Below are 1969 nucleotides of genomic sequence, written 5' to 3'. Positions count from 1 at the left end.
CCCCGCCTGCTCCTCGCCCTGCCCCTCGCCCGGTCCCGCGAAGTGCCTGTGTCTCCTCTGCATCCGGATGACCTCAGCACGGTCGCCGCCCCCTGCGCCCGCCGCACTGCCGTAGCCTCGCTACCCTGTCCCCGCCGGGAGGTGCACACAAGTGTGACCCCGCCGCGCCCCTGCGCCCCGCCTGCAAGAGGGATCCGGAGAGAGCGGCACCGAGCGCCAAAGCCCAAAGGATCCCGATGGATCTCTGTGTGAGCGGCCACAGGACGCCGCGGCCGATCCCCGGCCCGGGCCAGATGTACCCCTCGCCCGTGCCGCCGCCGCCCCCGCCGCCGCCGCCGCCCCCGCCGCCGTTGTCGGCCCCCCCGGCGCGCCTGGCCCCCAGCACCCCGCCGCCGGCGGCCCGCTCGCGCATTCCCCTCGATGTCGAGGAAATCATCATCCTCTCCTCCTCGCCTCCCGAGCCGGAGGACGATGCCCAGCGGCTTCCCCACAGCCTGTCCGACGGGGCGGCCTCCTCCCCCGGCTGCGCGACACAATTCACGCCGCTCTCGCGCCGGCACCGGCCCTGGGCCAGCATGCCGACCGGGGGCCTTGGCCTGGGCACCGATTCGCTGGCGGCCCCCCTGCTGGATGATGGTCCCCCCTCGGACCATGCCCCGGGCCGGCGGGCGTCCCCCTCGCCCGATGGCACCGGCACGCTGGCCACCTCCACCATCACCTACGCCAGCAGTGCCCTGAGCGAGCAGCTCGGCGACATTCGATCTCTCTGGTCCCGAGGCCACGAGCCGGAGGTGGCCCTGGCCCGACAGCTGGCCGTCCTCCAGCGCCAATTGATGGTTGCCCACCCGCCGCCAGGGGCTGGCCTGCTGGCCGGCCCCGCCGGCGCCGCCCCGCGCCCCGGCCCCCCACCGCCGGCCGGCGTCTCTTCACATACCCCCTGCTCGCCGGAGACATCGGTGCGCCCGGCTCTGCCCTGTTGCCTTGACCCTCGCGGCCCGGTGGCCGGCGCCTGTCGCCACGCCTGTTCTGACGCGCGCCCTCCCCCCCCCCGGCCAACATGAACCCAGCCCACGGCTCCGGAGCGAGATCCCCTCTTTTCCCTGTCCCCCTCGTCGCAGGTGTCCTACGAGCAGCGCCACGGCTCGCCACGCATCAAGGCCGAGCCCCTGACCTCGCAGCCTTTTTCCGCCTCGGCCGGCTGCCCCGAGGAGTATGCCGGCCTGCTGCTGGCCGACCTGGCGGGTATGGGCCCTTCTCCTCGCCATCCGTCTGACCCCTCGCGCCCCCTCCTCCTCCTCTTCTTCCTGCCCTTCTCCCTCTTCCCCGCCGTGCATGCCCCACTCACCTTGCCTGTCCATCCTTCCGCAGACCAGAGCGACCTCATGCTCCAGGACTTTATCGACAGCGTTTCCAGCAGCAAGCCCACCGGCCTGCTGTCCTTTCCCCCGCCACCGGCCCCGGCTGTGGCTCTGGGCATCGGGCCGCGGCCCCCCTACCTGCGACAGCCTGCCCACCACCCGAGGCCACACCCCTCACATGGAGGGCCATCCCCGCGACCGGGGATGCCCACGCCCCCGGGGCCGCCTGCACGCCCGGGGCCAGCCACCTATGTGGCCCCGCCCGCGCACCCGGGGCCACCTGCACATTCAACGCGCCTGGTGCGCCCTCCCCCATCGTATGCCCCCGGCTCCGGGCCATCTGCCACACCGGCAGCCCGCGGGGGCTCTTCCACCACGGCCCCCTTTGCCAGCACACCCGCGCCATACCTCCAAACCCGGACCAGCTCCCTGCCCGGGGCGGTCGTCTCATCGGAGGATGTCCTCCACACCTTCCCGGGCCTCAGCCCGGCCGACATTCTCTCCCTGCTTGACGACTTGGACGACCTCGACGGCTGCGCCTTCGACGAATAGAGCCACACAATCCTTGCCGATGTGCCCTGTGACAGGGGGCGAGGCGGGGGGGGGGGGGG

At 73.2% G+C, this 1969-nt stretch overlaps 1 protein-coding gene across 1 annotated transcript; it reads left to right on the top strand.

Annotated features, from left to right (window-relative positions):
• Window positions 1-293: 293 nt before the first annotated feature.
• Window positions 294-1930, top strand: H696_04039 (hypothetical protein; the record flags this gene model as incomplete). The annotated part of the gene is made up of 3 exons (XM_009497910.1): window positions 294-956; window positions 1068-1242; window positions 1369-1930. The coding sequence occupies 3 exons, from the start codon at window positions 294-296 to the stop codon at window positions 1908-1910; spliced, it is 1380 nt and encodes a 459-aa protein (XP_009496185.1). The 3' UTR covers window positions 1911-1930.
• Between the last annotated feature and the right edge of the window lie 39 nt (window positions 1931-1969).

Source organism: Fonticula alba, assembly GCF_000388065.1.
Source record: "Fonticula alba strain ATCC 38817 unplaced genomic scaffold supercont2.6, whole genome shotgun sequence".
Taxonomy (NCBI): domain Eukaryota; order Rotosphaerida; family Fonticulaceae; genus Fonticula; species Fonticula alba.
The sequence above is the reverse complement of the archived record's forward strand: the minus strand, read 5'-3'. Positions and strand labels throughout refer to the sequence as shown.